General features: G+C 26.4%; 1 protein-coding gene across 1 annotated transcript; it reads left to right on the forward strand.

Annotated features, from left to right (window-relative positions):
• Positions 1-19,093: 19,093 nt before the first annotated feature.
• Positions 19,094-20,065, forward strand: LOC126654663 (uncharacterized). Its single transcript, XM_050348598.2, has one exon. The coding sequence runs from the start codon at positions 19,360-19,362 to the stop codon at positions 19,846-19,848; it is 489 nt and encodes a 162-aa protein (XP_050204555.1). The 5' UTR covers positions 19,094-19,359; the 3' UTR covers positions 19,849-20,065.
• Positions 20,066-21,343: the final 1,278 nt, after the last annotated feature.

Raw genomic sequence — 21,343 nt, forward strand, 5'->3', positions numbered from 1 at the left:
TACTAATGATATGGCTAGTTTAGCTTTAATTAATGGTTGGTAGTTTGTTTTAGCTGCTGTTTTGCAGTTAAGGATGCTCCCAACTTATTAAAGGCAGTCAAATTGATATACTGAAAATTTAAGGGTTAATGTCATAAAAATTCACGAACTTTACACGTTTTCTCATTTTAATCACGTAGTTTAAATTTTCTCATTTTCATGCACGAACTATCACTTTTTCTCAAATTCATGCACGGTGCTGAGGTGTCACGACTCCAATGGTGTAATTCGCTGAGGTGGAGGTCATTTTACACCAATGAATGAGTGCCACCTCAGCACCGTGTATGAATTTGGAAAAAATTGGTAGTTCGTGCATGAAAATGAGAAAATTTAAACTGTGTGATTAAAATGAGAAAACATGTAAAGTTCGTGATTTTTTTTTGACATTAACCCAAAATTTAATGAACCAAAAGAGTGTAATATTCGTTTATTGATTTTCAGTTTCACACTTGTACAGCTAGGCCAAAAGTGAAGTTACCAAATCAGATTTTTATCGATGTTACCTTCTAAGAGAACCTGAATCTGTCAAATGATGATGCAATGCGCATCGATCTCACTCCCGAAAATGGAGCCATAGCAGCACCCGAGTAGTTCCTCATCTTGACTCCAAATCTGAATTCGATCTCAGAGTATGACTTTCGGTTTTATGCACTATCAACAATAAGCTAAAAAAAACTGTAATAAAAATAGACCAATTTAAATACAAAAATTATGACAAATTTTTTTGTTTTTTTTATTCTTATATTTTTTTTTTCTTTCTTTTCCGCTTCACTTGGAAGTTTTCCAAAATCAAGATAATAACATTATGATATAAATTTAAACTTGGGTGTTTTTGTTAAATAAAATAGAGCTAATGAATATTACTTACGTTAGATAAAATTGATTTTTTAAATTGTTTTCAAAAGAAAATTTTGATTGAGTACAGTACACATAAATTAAAGAATTTCAATTACAACTGTAATCATTAGTCGGAGCATTGAGTTAATGATTATTTACAAAATTTAGTACTTATTATATTATATCATATTAAAATAGTAAGGTGTAATTAGATAATACTTTTATGTATATTACATTATTGTTAATAATAATAGTGTAGTTACTTTTAATAATAGCTTAATAGCCTAATTAAAAATAACAAATTTGACCACTAATTTAACTATTATTGCAATAGAAAAATGCAATTTGGTTATTGGCTTATTTCTATAATAAGTAAAATGTTTGAATTAAAAACATAAAAAGCATGGTACTTCATGTTTCATTATCTTTATCGATAACTTCATTCGATATAGTCAATATCTACTTTATCTCCCATAAATCTGAAGCATTAATTGATTTAAATAATATTTAAATGAAGCCGAAAATTAATTAAATAAAACGATGAATGCAATAAGGACTGGTCGAGGCAGCTGCTCCTCGTTTTTCCGAGGAGCATGCTCCTTGCCCTTATTAAAAAAAAAATTCCAAAAGTTTATCGGTTTTCGATAGCGGGTTCGAAAATAAGAGGAGTACAATGGTGGATTTTAATTTATTTAATTTTAAATAAAATTTTAAAAACAATTAATTTGTAGGATCTATTTAAACATTTTTACAATTGAAGAATTTATTTGTATTTTAAAAAAAAAAACAGATGATATAACCCTTCTATTTAATTATTTTAAATGTTTTTATCTTTTGATTAATTAAACTGTCAAATTTTTTAAATTTAGAATAGAGACGAAACATGAAAATTAAAAATAGGATACAATTAAACTTTTTTCTAAATCAGAATATATTTGCAAAAAAATTATAAGATGAGATTTTTTTAAATAATTAGACCTAATCTTTATATGAACTTAGTTCCTATATTAAGGTAAGAAGAATTTGACGTCATTTAAAAGTACTAGTGTCGCTTTACGTGTTTCACATGTGCCTCGTAGTGTGACTCGTCAAATAATTATATATTAAGAATAGTTTATCTTATTTATAGAAAATATAAATAAAAAAATATTAAGTAACAATTAAATTAATAATTTATTAGAAATATTTTACATTAATTAGAATTCTAGACATATTAAAATAGTATTATAAGTAGTTTATTTTGATTACTACTCGAACTACAGTCATTGAATTAATGATTTATTAGAAATATTTTATCTTAATTAGAATTTTCGATGATTAAATAACAATTATTAAATATTTAGAGTAGTCTATTTTAGTTAGTACTCTAGACAATTGTTTTGAGAAATATTATAAGTAGTTTATTTTAGTTAATACTCTAACTCTAATTATTATCTCAATAGTTTTTTAATTAATAAGTATATTTTATAAAGTAAAAAAAATATTAACGTAAATGTATATGGCCCCCCACCCTTATCCGTATTTTTATAGATAGTATAGATGAGGAACTAATTATTAGAAAATGCTCTATAACCCATGTTTTTAATCCAACTCTTTTAACCCACCTTGCGTGGTAAGGTTCCATTTGTCCAATTTCCATCCAAAAGTGTATATTTCAAAAAAACAGAATTTAATCAATCCACTCTTTAATTGCCACGCCGGACTGTATAAGGTGAGTTAAAAGTGTTGGGTTATATAACATTAGTCCTAATTATGACCGTAAAAGTCCTTTAAAATAGGTTTACTTACACTAAAAAATCAAACATTTTGATTTCCTTATAAATTTAAGTAAAAATTTAAAGTTTATAAATCTATTTTAATTTATTAATTTTTAACTAATATAATTGTTTTAATTTTTAGTTTAATTTCTATACTAGCTCCTTAATTAGAAAATTTAATTTTTGCAATTACAAAATTCAACTCACAATCAACAAAAAAACAACCACAAAAAGTTTAGATATAACTTTTTTTATCTTTTAATGTTTGAAAATAAAATAGAGGCAAATGAGTATTGAACTGAGATTACAAACTGACACAATTAAATTTTAATTAAAAAGTATAGATAAAATTACAATGAAAGTATCAAATTGAGATGATTTACAACTTTTAAAAGTTTAACGTTCTTTTATATATATTTTTTGACATCATTAGGCCTAAAAATATCTACTTTATCTCATATATTAATTAAATGACATTGTCAAAAATGTCTAAACTTTTTTTTATCACAAAGACCCTAATCTGATACCGTTTTAAATAATTAAATGATTAAAATTTGAAATTGTTAAATAAAAGGAAAAAAGTTTATTTATACCTCTAATGTTTACCCTAAGGCCATGATTTGCCCCTACATTCAATTTTTCCTGAAATACAATACTAATGTTTTAAAACCGACCTATTTATGCCCTTACTTTTGACGGGGTTAAATATTTCAAATTTTATGTTATCTCTTTCCTACGCGACTGATGATATGGCTGGACACCTAAGCACAAGTTTGTTTGTGCCCCTGATGTTTACCCCAAGGCTCATATTTGCCCTTAGTTTAAAGATTAATTTAAATTAATTTTTCAATAAAAATAAAAGAATTTATTTTTTAGAATTTTTACACTCCGTAACTCCGGCGAATTATTAGTACGAAATATCATAAATAATTTTAACTTAATCTTAAATTAACTTAATTAGTCATAATTATTCTAATTTAATGATTAATTATGATTAATTAAGTTAATTATTAAATTAAAATTACTTATAACATTTCATATTGATTTTTGATCCAATGTACTCGCCGGAGTTACGAAGTGTAAAAACTTTAAAAAATCCTTCATATTTAGAAAATAATTTAAATTAATGTTTAAACTAAGGGCAAATCTATACCTTGGGATAAACATTAGGGGCATCAACAAACCTTTGCCTAGTCGCCAGCCATGTCATCAGTCACGTAGGAAAGAAATGACAAAAAGTTTGAAATATTTAACCCCGTCAAAAGTAAGGGCATAAATACGGCAGTTTTAAAACATTAGAGGTGTATTTCAGCCAAAATCAAATGTAGGGGCAAATTGTGGTTTTGGAGTGAATATTAGGGACATAAACAAACCTTTTTCCTAGATAAAACTTCAACAATGATAATGATTATCTCTTAAACATGAAGAACTGACTTTATTTTCTTAGCAAATGAAGATTCTTAAGAAAGCGTGAGAATAAAAATAGACTTGGCAAACTTATCACGGATTCCTATTTTCTATATTGGCACTGGAAAAGGTGCATCTCCCAATTTCTCTCTTTCTTGTTGATTTTGATATTTAACAAATTAAATTAGTCTAGTTCTCACATTTAGGGATGATTTATGGATGTTAAATGAGAAAAAAATACATCTTTCATCTATTTTAAAATATTTTTAAGGTAAAATGAGGCTTTATTTGATAAATCAATTCAAAGCGGTTATATCCATAAAAAGTGCAGGGAAATCATCAAACCACTCTTGCCGACCTGACAAAAACGAGCTGCTTGCGCAAGCGAATGAGCAGCAGAATTCGCAGATCGTCTTATAAAAATAAAAGAAACATGCTAAAGAGCAACAATTATCGATTCCAACCTTGAGAGGTTGTTTAATATCCGATATAATTTTCAGAGCATTCAATTCAAGGATAACTTTGTATCTGCCATTAAGCCAAGAGAGACCCTTCCGAATGGATATAATTTCTGCATTTCGAGGGGAGCACAAATCCTTAAACTTAAAAAAAAATATTTAAATTTTAAAAAATTAGATTGAACTTTTTTAATTATATATAAACATATTAAAATATTATATGTCGTGACAAAGATATATATAATATATAGTGGATAATTACTATTTTTAAATTTATGCATTATATTAATTAAAATCATACATTTTATATTATTATATTAACAATACATTAATTTTTTTATTTTATATAAAATATGATATTTAATCCTTATAATAGTTTATTGGGTTAATTCCAAAAAAATCATGACCTTTACACAAAATTTCATTTTAATCACGACTTTTAAAAGTTGTCATATAAAACCATGATCTTTCATTTTTTTTCAAATTTATCACTAAATTAATTTTCAGTGTATTTTTACTGACGTGGCAACCGGAATCTGAGTGATTTGAAAAAAAAATAAAAGGTAAAAATATACCGGAAAATAATCGGTGATAGATTTTAAAAAAAAAGATCATGGTTTTATATGACAATTTTTAAAAGTCGTGATTAAAATGAAATTTCGTGTAAAGTTCGTGATTTTTTATGAAATTAAGATAAGGTTCATCATAAACTTTTGTCTTTGTTTTTTTTTGATAATAATAATAATATTTCATTAATAGGTAAATAAACGTACAACTTGATCTAAATGTAAGCTAAACAATACATTCAAGAAGTACATAGAGAGTAGGACATCAGTAAAATAGCAGAAATTTATATCTAAATTCTTCAAACGCGTTGACGGAGCTCTTTGGATGTGCAACTCGGCGATCCGCCCGCTCCACTCGGTGATTATTTTAAACCACAAATCGACTCTTTGGTCTTTGCATGAGTCCGATTGATAGAATAATAGAAATAAAAATTCTCTTGATAATACTTTAGATCTACACCCCAAGATAATTTCCATGAAGGAAATAAGAAAATCCACAAAGGGTAAAAATAACTCCACAAAGGAAGACAAAAACTCCATAAAGGAAGAGAAGAAGCACAAAATAAAACTAAAATCTAAAATTATTGAAAGCAAACACTACAATAGAAGAGATTTGAGAGTGAGGGAGGTGATTTTAGACCAAAAAATGGCCAAAATCACCTCCCTTGAAGATATGCGGCTAGGGTTTTAAGTTGAGAGAGTTTAACTTTTGTCTTTGTTTAAGTTGGAAACTTGTCTGTATTATCTGTACTGGATTATGAACCTTCCTCCATTATATAGGTTTCTACATAGATCCATAGCAAAAGCATTTTTCTAATTTTTTTAGGAAATAGCAAAATGATTTTGGATTTGGATACTTTTTTTTATTTGGCTTTCGAGAATAGAAATAAGAATGGAAAGTAATAAAAATAAAAATATTATAGTTCAATTAATTAGTGAAGAAATTGGAATGAAAATGATAATAAGTGTAAAAACCGAACCACGTCTGGTTAATTTTGATATTATAAAATAAATTTTTAATCGGTTCAGTTTAATTTTAGACATAATTTTTTATTTAAATTAACTCCTTCCGTCACAATAGAGTCGTACATTTTTTTCTATTTATTTTATCTCAAAACTCTTAACCATTCTTAGTAAAGTGACAATTTTTAAAATTAATTTTTTTACATTATTCCTATTTAAAACTCACGTATGAGCTAGTATTTATTGCTTTTTATAAGTAAATGAGATATTAGTGACTATATTAAATAAGGGTATATAGGAAAAGTAGAAAAAAGTTATAGATATTTATAGCGTTAATTGGATTTTCTTAAATTATGTGATAATATAGAAATGAACAAGTCTATTGTGATGGAGAGAATAATAGACAAAATTGAAAATCCGACCTAATCAAACAATTGACCGAACTAATGGGACTGTTCTATATGAAAAATAAAAATTCCTTAAAATTTTGATTTAGTCTATTATTGAAAAAAAATTAGTTCAGTTTAATTCAATTCGATTCTAAAAGAACAAAAAAAATTATTTCAGTTCGATTCAATTCAATTATAAAAAAAATGGTTCGGTTAGTTTGATATTACGGAAAAGCTGCTTCTAAGTTTGGTTTGGTTTTGTATATAATTTGTTAACAAACTTTTAAATAAAACTAGAATCTATGGCTGGAACTTTAACTTTTTAATTTTAATAATAATATTTAAAAAGAAATCATAATTTATAAATTCATAACTATATATATTATTGAATTTATCTTTTAAAAAATTAATAATTTTTAAATTTCTGTCAATTATATTTAATTAATGAATAAAAAAATAAAAAAATTAATTAATTAATAAAAATATGTTGTATCAATTAGTTTGTTTCTATAATAAATTAATTCATAAGAAACAAAATTCATAAAATTTTGAGAACTTATCTATATTATTTCTTCAAATGTGTATGTTACTATCTTTCCTCTCAATTTATTTGAAAAGATTCTCTTTATATATTATTTAAAAATTTAAAATTATTTATTTTCATATTCTCGTATTATATTAAATTCATTATCTCTTTAAAAATATTATTTCTAAACTGAAGAGTGTAAAAAAAAAATTTAACATTTATTTAGAAATAAAAGTTATCAATTAAAATGAGACACTCAAAAAGAACTAAAGAAGTTGCTATCTCTATGAGCAGACTTGTGATTGAATTTTGGCTTAAATGCATAAAAAATCACAAACTTTCGCGTGTTTTTGCTATTTAACACGAACTTTTAATTTTGGCATAAAAATACACGAACTGTCTGATTTTTGTAATAATAACACGAACATCATTTTGGGCATAAAACGACACCGTTTCTCCCCTAAAACGGCACCGTTTTTGCCTTAAAACGACATCGTTTTTTGAAAAAAATGCAAGCTTGGTCTTATATGCAAAAAATTGATAGTATATGTATTTTTACGCCAAAATTAAAAGTTCGTGTTAAATACCAAAAACACGCGAAAGTTGGTGATTTTTTATGCATCTAAGCCTTGAATTTTTTTAATTTGGAAAATGACGTCCTCTAATATAAATTATACCATATTAACTCTTATCCTTAAATAAATCAGAGACTAATTAGCTTTTGTAATGTGATTTATAAGGTGGTATTCAAAGTGTTGGTTAAAAGGTCGAAATCTATTTTATCATCCTTTTAGTTAATTTTTTATATAATTGTTGGGTTTCTAATTTTAGAGGAATGTAATTGTCGAATCGGAACACGTAAAAAAGATGAATGAACTGATTTTTTATAATTTATGTTTCATTATTAATTACGTTTAATTGTCTTCAATGCTAGCAGACAATTGTTACTGATTAATTGTTCGACGTTGGTCACCTATGATTCGATTAAACGGAAAAAAGAAAAATTAGCCACGTAAGATCACACCAACGGAATTTGGGAAGCAATGAAACAATGTTAAAAGGGTCTAACTATTCATTTTTCAAACTTTGGGGGTATAAGTAAACCTTTTCAAACGTTGGGGGCATAAGTGAATTTTTTCAAATATTGAGGGCTCACTTGATCCCTGAGCCAAACCTTAAGGGCATTAAATGATCCTTTTATCTTTGCCACATAGGATTAGACTAACGGAGTATTAGGAGTAATGAAACGGCGTTAAATCGAGGGGACTGATTGTTCATTTTTACAAACATTGGGGGCATGGAGGAATTTTTCCGGACGTTGAGTGCTTACTTGATCCAGACTCTAAAACTTACGGGCATGAATGACCCTTTTTTCAAAAAAAAAAGGAGCAAACATGACAGTATGAGAAGAACACAATAATTAAATAACTCAAAGTGCAAATATTATACATTTTATTATTTTGCTCTTTATATATATATATATATATATATATATATATATATATATATATAATGGTATAATTAAGTTTTATTATAAACATTTTGATGTAATATATACATCTATATTATATAATGAAAACTTGCAGTATTTTAAATTTTTAAAGTTATTTATAATTCTTTGTTTTTAAATTTTTAAGAAAAAATAATCCTTAAGGTGAAAGTTATACTCTTATGCAAATGATTGATGGTATTAATTTTGTTGATTGAAAAAATGATGTTGAGTTTGATAAATTGTACTTTGTTTGAATATAAATATAAAATATAAAAATTTCTGATAATAAATATAATAATTTAGAGTACACAAAATTTTAGCATCACCTCCTTTACCCTACTTTTCCAAATGTTATACTATCTAAATATTTATGTGCATGATTATCACATGGTTTTCTTGAATCTTTGATATTATTATCCAATTTTAAATCTAACATGTGAGACTCATGACTGCTTCATTTAGGCACTTTAGAAAGAGGCAATTTTACAATAAATAAATAATTGATCAATGGCTTGTTTTATTCTGCTAGGGACCAAACCACATGATAAATACTTATCCAATTTTTTTATAATTTTATTTTCCTTTGGCAAAATAATCAACTGATCTCTTTTTCCACCTACCATGAATTTTTAAGTCCCAGCCTTTGCTATCTAAGTTTCCATTTATAAATTAGCTGAGTTGGATTATGCTTAATTAGGTTTTATATGGATCAAATGGATTTAGAACTCAATTTGTATGTATTACTTAATTGAATTCTCATCTTGTTAATCACAACTTGTTTTGAAAATTTAGACATCAAAACCAATGACTAAATTAAAAAATAAAGAAAAGAATTAGTAAGTAAAAATATAATTAATAATACAATAACAAATAGAGCGGGATGATTAAAAGAGAGAAATAACTCCAAAAAAGATAAGAGAATGACTAACTGATAACTATTGTTCAAAGAACGGCCATTAAAAACCCGAAGGTGTAGATGAGTTGGTAAGGCGCTCTTCTAACTTAAATGAGGTCACGGATTCGAACCGTACTCATATATGAAGCCGTTTAAAACTTGGGGCCAGAGTTTGCCTCCCGCAAGGGACCTACACGGCTCGAGTGGGGATTAGTCTGAATGTGGAAGGCTTAAAGGTGCCGTCTCATAGTTAAGACCCGTTCAGAAAATCTCATGGACCCTGTACAAAAAAAAAGAACGGCCATTAAAATTGTGCATTCAGTTCAAATGAAGTGTAATTAATTTTAAAACCGAAACATAATAAATTAATACGAATTTTAAAATGTTTAAATTAAAGTAAACCGAATCAACTAGTTTGGATGATCGTATTGATTTGATTTTTCATATTTTTTTTGTGCCAAAAATAAATTGAATTGTTATTTTTATAATTCTAAATTGAACCTAATTTATTTACAGTTTCAAATTGAATCAAATTTGCCAAGTTATTTAAATTTTTTACGTACCCTTACTAGCCACTCATTCTGCTCCTTAATTTTTCCAACAATTTGTACGTCTAACACATATGGGGAACTTTTTTTTAAGTAGATTCAATCTAGTATACTAAATTTATCATATAAAATGTTGGAAATAATGACAATATTGTAATAAATGTATAATATTACAATTATTTCAATAATGTGTTATAATGTGAAAGATTTAGTTCACGGGTGATGTGGTAAACTAAATTTATCTAAGAATTTCTCTTATTATTTTTATTTTTCTTGAATTAAATGATTAAAAGACGAGTAACTTGATTATTTCTCAAATAAAAAATAAAATAATTGTTAATAAACTTTAACTCTAACGGTATATATCTGGACATAACTCTTTCAAATTAAGTTTTAAAATCAAATCTAAATAAATGCGTCAAAATACTTCTTCCTCTTTTATCTGAGAGTAGGAGTCATCGGAAGTTAGTTATAATATTAATACCAGTTTTGAAATTCATTTTTAAAATTAGTTTACTGACTGCAGAAGTCTGGATGATATCCAAGGAACTTAAGTAGCAATTTGCCCCCTCAACTTGTAAGCAATGGGTAATTAACACATAAATTAATTTTAAGGGCAAATAATCATGAACTTGTATATTATGGGCAATTAATTCCATATTTAAAAATTAGCTTAAATTTTTATAGGGCAAATTGCCAATTTAGGGATAAATAATTTATAAGCTTAGAGGGTAAATTGTCAAAATGGGCTAATTGCCTATAATATATAAATTCATGACTAATTTATCTAAAAATTAATTTATATGTTAGTTGTACATTGCTTATAAGTTGAGGGGTCAAATTGTTAGTTAAATCGTATTTAAGGTCTCTTTGAATTGTCAAAGGAGCTTAGCCAACCGGGCTAAAGCTTCCTGGCTCAAAATCCTTCTTCTTCCGTTATAATAGATGACAAAAATGATAAACTAATTATTTAAATTTTAAAATTTGGAAAGTACAATTAATGTATCTATACTATATATAAAAGTACGGATGGGAGGGTGGGGGAGCAGGCAAATTTACTGAATAATCCTTTTCAGTTTACTACTAAATAAAGGATTTATAGTCATTAACTAATTAGTTATTTAATTAATCACTATTGTAATTAAAGTTCTAATTAGAATAGGTAGCTAAATTATCTCTAATTTAGTTTTTAGTATGTAAAAAATTACTAAATTGTCTTCAAATTAGTAGGAATACCTATTTTTAATTTGATTGAACTACAAAATTAAAATATTGTATTTGGTTAATATAATATTATTTAAATTCCTATCTTATTATTTTTAAAAATATTATTAATAAAATTAAATTAATTATTTAATTATGGTTATTATAAAACTAAAAGAAGAATAAATTCGGTATGGAAAATTTTAATAACCGAATATATTATATTTACTTTTACAAAAATTCTTAAGTAATTTAATATTAATTATAAATAAAAAAATTGATATAATTATAATAAATTTACTAATATGTTTATTGACGAGTTACGTTATGAGCCACGTGCATAGCACGTAATGCAAAACTAGTATGTATAAATTGTCCTATAACTATAAATGTGTCTAAAAGTTTGAATTGAAAAAATTTAAAATCTATAAATTTTAATTTTATGGAATGTGAAATTGTAGAATATCAAATGAATAACTCATTTTCAAGTTCTTAAACTATAAATATTTTGCTCATCCGGTCCATAAACTATTTTTTGTCCTTATCTGGTCCTTCAATTTAGCGAAAAATCATTTTCGAGTCCTTAATTGACAAAAACGACGCCGTTTAGGATAACAAATTGCATTTTCAAAAATAACAAAACAACGTCATTTTTATGCTCAATGACTTGAAAATAATTTTTTGCTAAGTTTAAGGAAAAATAAGGACAAAAAATAATTTAAGGACCGGATGAACAAAATAGGTATAATTTAAGGACCTGAAAATGGGTTATTCCAATATCAAAATAGATAATTCCCAAGAGAAATTTAGGAAAACTACTCTCTTTTTAAAAATAATATGATTTCCTACCTCAAGAAGGAAAAGATAGAGAAAATACCTCATCCTTTTAATATAATTATTTTCTTACTTTAAGACATGTTTATATTATAATTATACCTACTTCTTATTATTATTTTACTCTAATCATATTTCTTTTACTCTAATCATATACCACTTGTCACTCTTTTTTTCTCTTTCTCTTTCCTTTCTCTTTCTTCTTCTTTCTCTTCTCTGCTTTCTTTTTTTTCGCCATTTTTTTCTTCTTCTTTATTCTTCTTTTCTTCTCCATTTTTATTCTTTTTTTCGTCATCGTTCCTTCATCGATCCGCCGTCGCTCCGCCATCGTTTCGTCGTCGCTCCGCCGCTCTTTCAAATTTGATTTTAGCGATTATTTTCTTAATTCGTGGTGATAAATACAATTTATTTTAACTTTGATATCTAAATAAATTAATCTCGATTTTTTTAACTTTAGATCTAAAAATCTGCATAAAATACGATGTTATGATGAAAAAAATAATTTTCTGCACAAAAAAACGATTTTCTGCAAAAAAAAACAGCATCTGATTATCATCTGATTATCACTGCATTATCATGCCATTATCATAAAACTGAAGAGAAAAAAATATTTTTTTATAAAAAAACAACGTCTGATTATCATATGAGTATCACTGCATTGTAACACTATGATAACTAGATGATAATGAAGTATGATAAAGTTATGATAATCGAATGATAACGTACGTGAAAATATAATTACAAAAAATTCATGATATCAGTGATAATTAAATAATAAAGTTATGATAATAGTATGATAATATGATAACTATATGGAAAAAAAATTACATAAAAATTATGATAACTAGATGATAATGAAGTATGATAAGGTTATGATAATTGGATGATAACGTACGTGAAAATATAATTACCAAAAAATTCATGATATCAGTGATAACCAGATGATAATTAAATAATAAAGTTATGATAATAGTATGATAATATGATACCTATATAGAAAAAAATTACATAAAAATTATGATAACGAGATGATAATGTGAAGACAATAGTATGATAAGGTTCTTATTGATAATAAAATGATAATAGTATGATAATATGATATTTGCATGAAAAATAAATTACTAGAAAAATTATGATATTGATATGATAATAATCTGCTACATACGATACTGATAATGACATGATAATAAGATGACAATGCAATATGATACATTAATAATTATATGATAAGGTGAAAATGTGATAATCATATGATAATGTAATACTGTGATAATCATATGATAATATGATATTGTATTTTGTCTAATATTTTCCAGCAGTAATCATCACATTATCATATAATAATTTATAATTTACGATATTGATAATGGCATGATAATAAGATGTCAGTGAAATATGATACACTGATAATTACATGCTAAGGTGAAGCTGTGATAATCATATGATAAGATGATAAGATGATACAGTGATAATCATATGATAAGGTGATAATTATTTTATTCTTTTAAATTTAATATTAATAAAAGTAAATATTAAATTATTAGCATATGTTTTAAAATTGTTAGAAAATTTTGATAATATTTAAATAAATGAAAAAAAAGATGTTAAATTTATTGTTATAATCTGCGCATTTGTTAATTTAAAGAATGAAAAAAAAAAGAATAAAAAAAATTAAATATGAAAGAAATATCATAATAAAATTTGTTAGTTAGAATAGGCACAGATGCACTTTCATAATAGAATTTATTAGTTAGAGTAGGCACAGATGCAGATGCGCGTGGAAAGAGAGAAAGAGAGATTGGACATTTTATACTCAGAGTATAATATCAATTTCTTTAGACACGGGAGTACAAACACAAAACAATTAAAACTGTGATATATTTTCATTGACTTTTCCGCTCTGAGGTATAAAGTCCTATTATTATTTTTTTTGAGGTAAATTTCTAAATCTCTCAATTCCCAAATGGATGATTGTGCCCGTTGAAGAGAACCATCAGCTAGGCTACAACGCAGGGTAACCATTTTAGTAAAGCCATAAATTATAAATGTACAAACCACAGTGCCTTGCCTTGACATTATTATGAAATGCCATTTTTCATGGCATTAAGCCTCACAAGGAAAATGCTGCATTAATTTTTGATGCGTTGTGCTATTTTGGAGTATTAAAAAACGTACAAAGGAAAAGTTGAATCCTCGCTAGAAAAGTTGAATTAGGTTTTCAATTAGGGTTGATTGAGATTAAAATTAGGGCTATCAGTTTTAGAAATGGTGTAGATGGCGGGTTTCAGTTTTAGAAATGGGTTTTAATTAGATTTTCAATTAGGGTTAATCAGGATTTAAATTAGAGCAAATTAGAGTTAATTAGGGTTAGTTTTTTTAATTAAGTGTTTCACTCTCTCTTTCTTGTAGAGGGGTGAAAAACTGAAAATCATACGAGAATGCAGAGGTTCGTATTTAATTTGTGCTCCTCTCATTGTGCTCCTCCTTCCATGAGAGGAGCTCTTCTCCTTCCTTCCATGGAAGGAAGGAGCAAATCCTTCCTTCCATGAAGGAAGGAGCACGCAGCTCTTCCTTCATGGAAGGAAGGAGCAGCTGCTCCTTCCATGGAGGAGGAGCTGGGAGGAGGAGCAGATTTGCTCCTCCTTCGGAAAAAAAATCGGATTTTTTTTAATTATTTTAATTATATATTAATTTTGTTAAGTTTTTAAATTTTGAAAAAATTAATGATAATATAAATTAAATAGTTATTATTAGTTAATTTTTTTTTTAAAGAAGATGGTATTTTTGTATAATTAATAATATTAACGTTTAATTAGAATATAAATTAAAAATAAGAGACTATTTTAATCTTTTTTTCAGATGAAAAAAGAACAATTTAGTATTTCGGGGTAGAGTTGAAAACGAAAAACCCAAATTAGGGTATAATTGAAAATTTTTCTACGTCGGGGTATAAACGAAAAAAAATTCAAAGTGGGGTGTTTTTAAGTAATTAAGCCTTTTATTTATTAACAAACTATCGCCAACCACTAAACAACTAAAGGGTTCATGGTTAAGAATAAAATTATAAAAGGTATAAAAAGAAACAAAAATGAGAATGATTATTTTTTATATATTATTTGATTCAATAAATTAGTGTAGAAATGAGAATTGATGGAGTCTGTCTTCAGATTCGATGCGTAACCTGCAAAACAGGTAGAAACTAACCGGATGGTGGTTGTCCGACTAACTTCCCGGTACTAAAGTCAGTTTAGGCTACGCTTTTAGTATATGAATAAAAGTTCAAATCACCTCCTCAAAAATATCAAATGAGTCAATTTGCCGTTTTTGGAACAAACCGACCCAAAACTTGCATTTTCGTTTCAAAAAATCCCCTCCAACGCCCTTTCTCAGTCGCACCCCCTTGAGTGAGTTTCACTCTCCACTTACAACATGGAAAAAAATTCAAAAGACCATTAATATTTTGTTTATTTCTCAAATTAACATTTAATTGTTTCTAAATTTTATTATAAATGTAATTTTAAAAGTTCAAAAATTTGTTTATAATATAAAGAACCTACTTGCAATCTCTTATGTAAATCTGTGAGGTAAATTAGTTTTTTTTTAATAATGAGGTAAATTAGTTATATTGGTAGTAGTTCATACATTTTTTTAATTAATTATAAATACTAAATATTGATCTTGGAAAGGTAATGAAGATATTTAGTGAAAATTTATGAAGGTCTTTGTTTATTATAAAAATAATATATTTTAGAGCAAATTAATGTGAGATTTTTATATATATTATAATTTATAGTTTAGTACCTCATGTTTGAAAATGGAATGATTTGATATATTACTTTTATTTTAATTATGTAAATAATTATAACTTTCTATTAAATTTGGGTACCAAGTTGTTTGAAAATGAGACATCAAATCGTTAACATAATTGAAAGCGAAGTACCAAATCGTTTGGAAGTGAGTGCCAAATTGTTATCAGAACTAACATAATCTCTTAATTGTTAATGGAATTGAAAGTGAGGTACCGAACTGCCTGATTTTTAAACATGAAGTACCAAAATATAAATTACGACATATGTGGAGGGCCTCACGGTAATTTTCTCTACATTTTAGTACTAGTAACAACTGATAAATATTAAAATCAAACTATCGGCTTGGTTCAAAAATGATATTTTTACAACTACGATTTTAGGCAATTTCAACCAGTCAATAGCGCCCCAGATCTTAGCTCAGAGCACCGAGTACAACATAATACAATTGTTATGGCCAAAAATTCTACCACCGTTGTCGTTCCGAATGATACCACTAGACGAAACTCTGTTAGAAGGTGTTCAAACCGCTCCATCATTGTTAATTTTTGTCATATAATAATAATGATTACTTTTCGCCCTATATTTAAAGATTTTTTACAAAAATCTTTATTTTCAGCAAAATGTTTGCAAAAGTATGCTCTATTCTTTCTTTCTTTTTGTAAATACGTTCTTTTTGTAGATTACCTGGTATGTTGTTGGTAGATGGTGTATTTTTGTAAAAATAAGGTAAAAACTATTTTTATAACAGTAAAAAGTTTTTGGTATTTTGTTGTAAACTTTTTTTTAGAAAAAAGATTCAGAGGCTTAATTTTCTCTATAATTTGTAATGGAGGGAGTAGTTGATACCAGATTATAAGTGATCTGACCAATCAATGTAATACAATTTTACTGCAGAAAATAGATATGAACTGTGCTCATATTTAAGATTGATTACAAGTCTAATTGTTAGGACTATCAATTTAAAAATGCAAGTTTAATCAAAAATATTAATATGGGATTTCATCAAATTAAATAATATAGCCTGTTTTGGCAAATCTTAGAACACCATCAAATTTGACAATTTCTCCTTAAAAAATACTTGAGCATGATAACTTGAAAGCACCAATTTCATTATTTACTTGTTTAATGTTGTGAACGTTTTCTAAGGTTTAAGTCATGATGGAATGTACATTGAAAATAAAATTATTTTGACCGACTAATTAATTTGTTATTTAAATTTTAATTACAGCAATTAAAAAAATTACTATAATGTAGCCAATATTTTAAAAAAATAGCTTTAATTACACCTTATTTTAAAACAAATATCTATTGTTTTTAACATCAACCACCGTATAAACACCACATAACTTAAAATAGAGTTAATAATGAAAAGAAATTCAATTCACGTGCAAAATTCAGACATTGGTCACAAATTCAGTCAAACATTTTAATTTTATTTAATTTTATCTCAAATTTAATGTTTATTTAATTTAATTTTATCTCAAATTTAATGTTTATTTAATTTAATTTTGAAATAAATTAGTTTAATAACTGTATATTTCATTATACAAACCTATCAAACTTTCACACGTATATATATGTATACTAGTTCCATTAATAGTTTGGCTTGCCACTCACACGGAATGAAATAGATTCTCCTGTCAGTGAGAAAAGAAAAAAGATATTATTAATATTAATAAATCAATTATAATTATGTACATTTAAATGATGGTTTTGTTATCTCTACGGAGTATTAATTATTAGTTTCTTTTTTCCAAATTTATTCAAATTTAATTGGTTGCAGAAAATAAATATTTCAATTTTGACATAAAATGACATGTAAATTTCAGTTGACAATATATAATTGATAACTGTAAGATTAAAACAGAAGTGACACTACAAAAAAATATTTTTAAACTGTGCGATTCTTTTATATTAAACATCACCTTCACTATAAAAAATAAAATAAATTGAAGATGAGCATTAATTTTTTCTTTTGACATAAGCATTAATATAAATATATAACAATGCATATGAATATGACTATAGATCATTTCAAAATTTAAAATCAATTAAAAATATTTTGATAATCTAACAAACAATCAATCAATTCAATATGGTTTAATATAATATTGGATCATATTAGTTTTTGAATTAAAATATGCATGTAACATTAATTTTTCAAGTCATCAACTCAATCTATCTGATATCGGTCTATGTATCGCTTACATTATAATTCATACAAAGAATTGGCATATCTCTATTTTTGCATATAATATTGTGAAATTAAAATAAAATTTAAAAAATGGATGCAATTTATAGCATATGAAAGAATTATGTTTACTTTAGTTATTAGGTCCAACTTTTATAAAATATTTAGGAAGAAAGAGTGCTAGTTTGGAAAAAAAATAAACACAAAATCTAATAAAATGTTATTTAATATTTATACCATTTAATTTAATTAACAATTATTTTTCAAATTAATTAAAAAATTATGCCAAGTTCTTGACAGAAGAATACAGTAGTTGGGTTAGAAAACTTATTTAAATCAATAGAAATCTAATGTAATTTAATTGAGTAAATTACTCTGAAACTCCTCACGTTTATCATAATTGACAGTTTGATATCCCATGTTTAAAAATCAAACGATTTGATAACTCAGTTTTGATTTTGTAAACTATAAGCCCCTTCTGTTAAATATAAATACTAAATCGTTAGCAGAATGAAACGTGAGATATCACATCGTTTGAAAATGAGGTACCAATCATTTACATAATTAAAACTGAGATATCAAATTGTTTATATAATTAAAACTGAGATACTAAATCGTTTGAAAGTAAATTTCAAATGATTAACAAAACTAACAGAAGTCTCTAATCGTTGACAGAATCAAAACTAAGATATCCAATCGTTTAATTTTCAAACAAAAAGTATCAAACTGTGAATTATGATAAATATGAGGTGTCTTAGAGTAATTTGTTCAATTTAATAATATAACTAAGCAATTCTATGTGTATATATATTATATAATTTAAAAGAATATAGTGTTAAATATTTACACTCCAAGGAAGAATATAATTTTTCGTGAAAACAGATTAATAACTGCAATATTAAAATTAGCTCGAATTAAAATCGAAAGTCTCAAATGTGGCTAAAATTAAATAAAGTATAGTAATTAAAATGTAATGCTATAATAAATCTATGGAGAAGGAACAATAGGTTAGGTACATAACACCGAGTAACAAAATCATTAAAATAAAAACAAGGACAGCATCGTAATTTCATCAAAATGGCACATAACGTAATTTCTTTAAAAAAGAAAGGGCAAATGCAAAACTCGTCTCCTATAAATACAAAGCAAGCCTTCCTTAAACTCATTCCTTTTCTCTCACTTTCTCTCTCCTTCTCTTATTCAAATTTCTTCTCTCTTATTTCTCTCTCTAAAATTATCTCTGATTCTGTTTTGCTGCAAATCTGATTCGATTTAATTTTTCTTTTAAATTTTTTTTAAATTTTTTAACAGACAGTTTTGTATTTTTACTGTGGTTAAAGGGGGTTATTTTATTTTATTTACTGTCGTCTTCTATTTATTTAATTGTTTTTAATTAGATTTGGGGTTGCTTTGTATCTGACGTGGCATGCATCGTTACGTCAAAAATGAATACCAAAACGATGCGTTTACCTCCTCGTCGTTTTCTAACGTCAAATAATAATAAGCGTAAAGATAGAGAGGGTTTTGATACTCTAAAGCCGACTCCACCTACACCCGTTTTAACAAAATTACCTAAGCCGGTTATATCTCATCAAGTCATCGACTCGGCTGAGTCGCCGGTTTTTTCTCCTGGTTCTTCTAATCATCTCTTAGCCGGTTATTTAGCTCACGAGTTTCTTACTAAAGGCACACTCTTCAGTCAGCCGTGGGATCCGGCTCGAGCCGAATCAACAACAAGCAGCGGCTTGGAGGCTAATAATAATAATTCTAAGAAGTTGAAGCCGAGCCAGAAGGGGAGAGAAGCCGAGCCGAGTAAAGAAAAGGCTAATTATCAAAGATACGTGGAAGTGTCCCATTTGTTGAAAGGAGAAAGTGGGGGCCACTTACCTGGCGTTTTCAATCCGAGCCAGCTCGCTCGTTTGTTACAGATGTAAAATGTGTTGTGGAAGGTAGTTTTTTTTGACGTGGAATGAGATTATTGGTCTGTTATTTTTCTCCACGACAACCATTTTGAGACCATTTCATTTTTTTATTTTTATTTTGGGAATGAGTAGAGTTTACTAGTTTAGGGTTGTATTTTTTTTTTTGTTGGAAGATGGTTGTATATAAATGTGATCTTTGGTGCATAAATAAAAAAATTAATTTGATGAAGACATTTTCAATTTTTTTTTGTGGTCCAAATTGTATAAAATTCGCGATTTATTAGGTGTGAAATGCATTTTGCCATACTATGTGACTTTGAGTAATTGTATCATCAATTAGTTGTGATGGAAATATATGTTAAATTTAGATTATGTTTGTGCATATTTTCCTAAATAGATTAATTGTATTGTATAAGATAAAGTTTCATTAAATTTGCGGTTGAATTTTTTCATATATAAAAAATAAATTATCATGTATCAAATATAATTTTGTATTATATATTGAAAAATTATTTTTATAAAGAACAAATTACTATAAAGTCACTTATATTTATTATAATCATATTTTAGTTCCTTCTATTTGAAAAGCAAACATATACTCCCTCACTTTTGTTTTTGTTAACAATTTAATCTTTCTGTCTATTTTTAGTGTTAATCAATAAAGTTAACGAAATTATATGACCTTCCACTTTTGTTTTCTCAACAATTTTGCCCCATTTTTGTCAACAATTTCGTCCAACATATTTAAAAATTAATTTATTCTTAGGTCCTTTAACTTCGTTAACTAACACCAAAAATAGACATATAGACTAAACTGTTAATAAAAACAAAAGTGAGTGACTATATCTTTTGATGTTCAAATAAGAAGAATTGAAGTGTGAATTATGACAAATATGGGGTCTTCATAGTAATTTGCACTTTTATAAACTAATACGTAGAATAACAAAACTTTTCTGAGAAACAATATCAAAAATATTAGATGAGTTTTTTTATATATATAATTTACTACAATTTATTTTTTTGTTTTGTTTTTATTTCATCAAGACGAATATAAAATAGTTAAATTTATAAATAAAAAAAATTCAAATTTTTATGCATAATGACCTGACATGCAACAAACAAACATGTTGTTTGTTCGCAGATCTGCTTATAAAAATAAAAGTACTCCCTCCGTACCAAATTGATAAGCACTATTTTAAATTTTTTTGTCCTGAATTGTAAACACTATATATTTATTTAAATAAGTAATTGTCAAATATACCTTCATTAATTATAGAGAATATCTTGTAATCACAACAAAAATCACAAAAAGACAAAAATTATCACTATATTTAATGAGGACAAGCATGATATTTTTTCCATATATTAACTCATTTTATTTAGGGATCATAAATTTCTTAATATCCATATTTGTTCTAAACTGCCTATTAATTTTGGGACGGAGGGAGTAATTATTAATTATTTCACTATTAAAGTGCAGCCCTCAATAAGATTTTTCTAATCACGT

Source organism: Mercurialis annua, linkage group LG7 (genome assembly GCF_937616625.2).
Source record: "Mercurialis annua linkage group LG7, ddMerAnnu1.2, whole genome shotgun sequence".
NCBI classification, from domain to species: Eukaryota; Viridiplantae; Streptophyta; class Magnoliopsida; order Malpighiales; family Euphorbiaceae; genus Mercurialis; species Mercurialis annua.

Coding starts and splice junctions, on each gene's coding strand:
- LOC126654663 (XM_050348598.2), top strand. CDS start 19,360: ATGAATACCAAAACGATGCGTTTACCTCCTCGTCGTTTTCTAACGTCA.